The sequence below is a fragment of the Priapulus caudatus genome, unplaced genomic scaffold (genome assembly GCF_000485595.1).
Source record: "Priapulus caudatus unplaced genomic scaffold, Priapulus_caudatus-5.0.1 Scaffold835, whole genome shotgun sequence".
NCBI lineage: Eukaryota > Metazoa > Priapulida > Priapulimorpha > Priapulimorphida > Priapulidae > Priapulus > Priapulus caudatus.
The window spans coordinates 134,421-137,745 of NW_014577896.1; the positions used below are offsets into that span (position 1 = coordinate 134,421).

Sequence of the window (3,325 nt, forward strand, 5' to 3'; positions counted from 1 at the left end):
ATTACGGGTGGGGTTCAGGGGCCCAGCTTAGGGGGCGGGGGTCCAGGGGGCAGCACCCCCGGAAGCTCCTGGATTTTATGGTTTTTTTAGTATTGAAACAAGCTAATTTTTACATATTCGTTTGCTTAATTTTATTAAAGAAACAAAGTGAAATAGCATCTGTAGATATTGCTGACCTTAATTCTGTCCCTTTATTCCTTTTGTTTAAACTGAAGTGTGTTCTAGGTTGTACTTCCTCGATCAAATTATTATTTTTTTAAAATTGTTATTACACTTTTGGAGGGGGGGAGAAAACAAAACTTAAGCGGGAAAAAATGCAGCTTAAGCGGAAGAATTTGAGATTTTGGGAAAATGGCCCCAAAACGGGAGATCTCCCGCCCAAAACGGGAGAGTTGGAGTCTCTGAGAATCTCTCTGGTCGATTATAGTTCCGAGTGATACTGTAAACAGGAATGATGATGAAAAGCGTTACAATGCACACAAAATGGCCAGGAGGTGGCAGCACTGCCTTACTCAGAGTAAGGCATACGTGACGTATCTCACCTATCTCGGTTCCCTTTCCTATAGTAAATGTTAGGCCATGGCCTTTCAGGGCAAGACTTGTTGTCAGGATCACATAGGCACATGAATAATCTGGATCTGTGTGCTGCAAAGGTGAAAAATAACCAGTGAGCAACAAAAGATATTTCATCTGTCAAGAAACGAGCTTCATTTGGGATTCACTCTTATAATTACATAGACGACATGCACACTGACTCCAATGGAATTTTGTGAGTACTATAATGGCTAGTATGAGAATACTTTGTCATAGTGTGTCACGCTGTTGATATTTACACAAATATGATATTTAGCCCATCAATGTACCCTGGCCGAATAACAAAGAAACAATAATGAGAAATAAAGACGAGGAAGACGGAAAAAAGTAGATCAAGTAGGAAAAGAAGGACAAAGAGCACGGGTTGTTTACGATACTGTGAAATGAATGTCAGCCTGAGAATTCATAATAATATAATCTCACTTGGTCCAGCCCTCATCCAGTGCCTGCTTGCCCAGCTTTTCTATCTTGTCGTCACTATATCCCAGCCATGCAACAGATGTTGTGTACGCAGGATAACCCTGCTCTACAAGCTGTGCCTCTGCATCATCAATGCAAACAATCGGTCAAATTCAATGGATTTAATTAGGGAGGTTAATGTAGCCTATTGCAGTAAAGTTTTACAGTTTGGGATTGTAGATGTTGCTACACATAGTGGCACATTGTCTCAGAAATGTCAAAACATGTTGCATTATCCAGTGTTAATATTTCCTATTATACTATGCACTTACTCCAATGGCAAATACTTCTTCTCTCTCACCTGTAAGTATGTATTTGCAAAGCGAAAACATTTGTTTGCTATTAGCATGTATGTTCATTGCTTACCCCTTTCGTGCTTCGTGCTCTGGTGCTGCTTCAGGATGGCAAGAGCTTCATCAGGTGTCAATGCGTCTGTTCTGCATGTCGAAAACACACAGATATCAGATATTATCAGGAATGTATAATATAGACATATTATACTTATACATACATAATATATACATATATATATATATATATATATACAGACATATAATGTAAATTAATATAGACATCTATATTATACACTCCTGATATTATTACAGGCCCAGTGCTGTAACCCTTTACCCAACCCTTGGCAAATTTCGGCAAATCTGTATTCTTCAATCTCTTATGATGCTAGAGAGGTTTGTGAAGATTTCCCCTTACTAGTGGACACAAATCAGTTGTGTTCCACAGTTATGAAAGGACAGGCCAGGGCGATGAAAGACTGGGACGTCCCTACCATCACCACAGACCTTGAAAATTTCCAACTTTCTATAAGGCTAGAAGAGATGATCCTATTTCGTAACTCGTAGACTTACTACCTACAACACTATAACACCATACATCGTGTATTACTACTTACATGTATCTGAAGTCAACCAGAGATACAATCTGCTCTGGGGTCATGTCAGTTAGCAGCTTCCAGACTGGCTGGGAAGATGAGAAATAGTCGCAGATTAACGTTTCATCTGCCAACACGCAAGTGGTACAGAAAACGTTTGCAAAAACCTCAGTGAATCATTACTACAAAGAAAGTAGAGACACCCGCACACATATTTTAAATTAAGGGAAGGACGCAAAGAGCATTGGTTCTGAGGTGGGGTTGTCGAAAGTTATATACCTGTTGGTAACTGAGAGCAATGATGCCCATAATCTCACCTTTCCTTCAGCCTTGCCCCATAGATCCCAAAGGGCATTGACGATTGCCGCTGTCGCTAGGTGAATGACACCTTTTTCGGGTCCAACCTGATGAAAATGATGTTGCTATTCATAAAACCACAGTACATGGATAACCACCTGAGCAATTACCTGAGCTGTTTCATTGCATTTACTAATTTAGAACCTTCCCACGACAAAATTCGTTTTTGAAATAAAGTACATACCCATCGCAACTGACTGTCGCTAGTTAGTTTTCTCCAAAAGCTAGAAAAGTCATCGAATATATTCTTTAGTTTCTGACCTACCACCAGATGGCACATTGACTTCACAGCTTGCACAACTGCAATAGAATAATATTAATAGTAAAAATAATAATTCAAAATTATCTCCCAATTACATTCATGAGCTTATCTGACTGGTATAACTGACAGACACCGCTAACAAATCAATGTTGTGAGAGAGGCATTCTAAATGCTTGGAAACAAAGTGCTACAAAGTTGACATTTCACGCACGCCGGAAAAACGTGTACAAATTGGTGTTGTTTGACAGACCCAGCAACAATATGCAGGGTGGTCACAGTCATCTCAATCTGACAGAATGCAGAGACTCCAACCCTAAGCATCACCTAGACTGGAGATTCTCCAGCCTGGACCCCTTGGCAAACTGGAGACCACACTCTGAGGAGATAAAAAGTAGATCAATATGCAAAAGAAGGACATGACAGAAAAATCGATGAGGAGGGTTTGGATGAAGAGAAAGAAGGGGAGGAAGAGAAAGGAGGAAAAAGAAAGGGAGGAAGTGGAAAAGAGAGAGGACAAGGAGAGGCAGAGGAGGGAAGAGGAGAGAGCGAGGAAGGAGCCAAAAAGGAAAAAGAAAAAAAAAGAAGAAAGAAAGACCCAATCCAAAAGAAAAAGATGTTTGACGCAAGACAAGTGATCGAAAGCAAACGATAGCAAAGAAAGGGAGAAGGGAGAGACAAGGAGGAGGACGACGAGGCAGAGGAGATAAGGAAGATGATTGAGGAGGAGAGAAGCGAGGGGAAGGAAATGATTGATGAATGGATGAGGC

General features: G+C 40.6%; 1 protein-coding gene across 1 annotated transcript in view; it reads right to left on the reverse strand.

Annotated features, from left to right (window-relative positions):
• The window catches only part of LOC106813854 (mitochondrial enolase superfamily member 1-like), a 16,222-nt gene that overhangs the window by 11,010 nt on the left and 1,887 nt on the right, over window positions 1-3,325 (reverse strand). The window contains exons 4-10 of the mRNA XM_014818091.1: window positions 2,481-2,596; window positions 2,257-2,343; window positions 1,961-2,028; window positions 1,420-1,490; window positions 1,018-1,135; window positions 801-819; window positions 543-645 (exon numbers count right to left, since the gene is read on the reverse strand). Of these exons, the coding sequence (XP_014673577.1) occupies window positions 543-645; window positions 801-819; window positions 1,018-1,135; window positions 1,420-1,490; window positions 1,961-2,028; window positions 2,257-2,343; window positions 2,481-2,596 (582 nt within the window). The remainder of the gene's footprint in view (window positions 1-542; window positions 646-800; window positions 820-1,017; window positions 1,136-1,419; window positions 1,491-1,960; window positions 2,029-2,256; window positions 2,344-2,480; window positions 2,597-3,325) is intronic.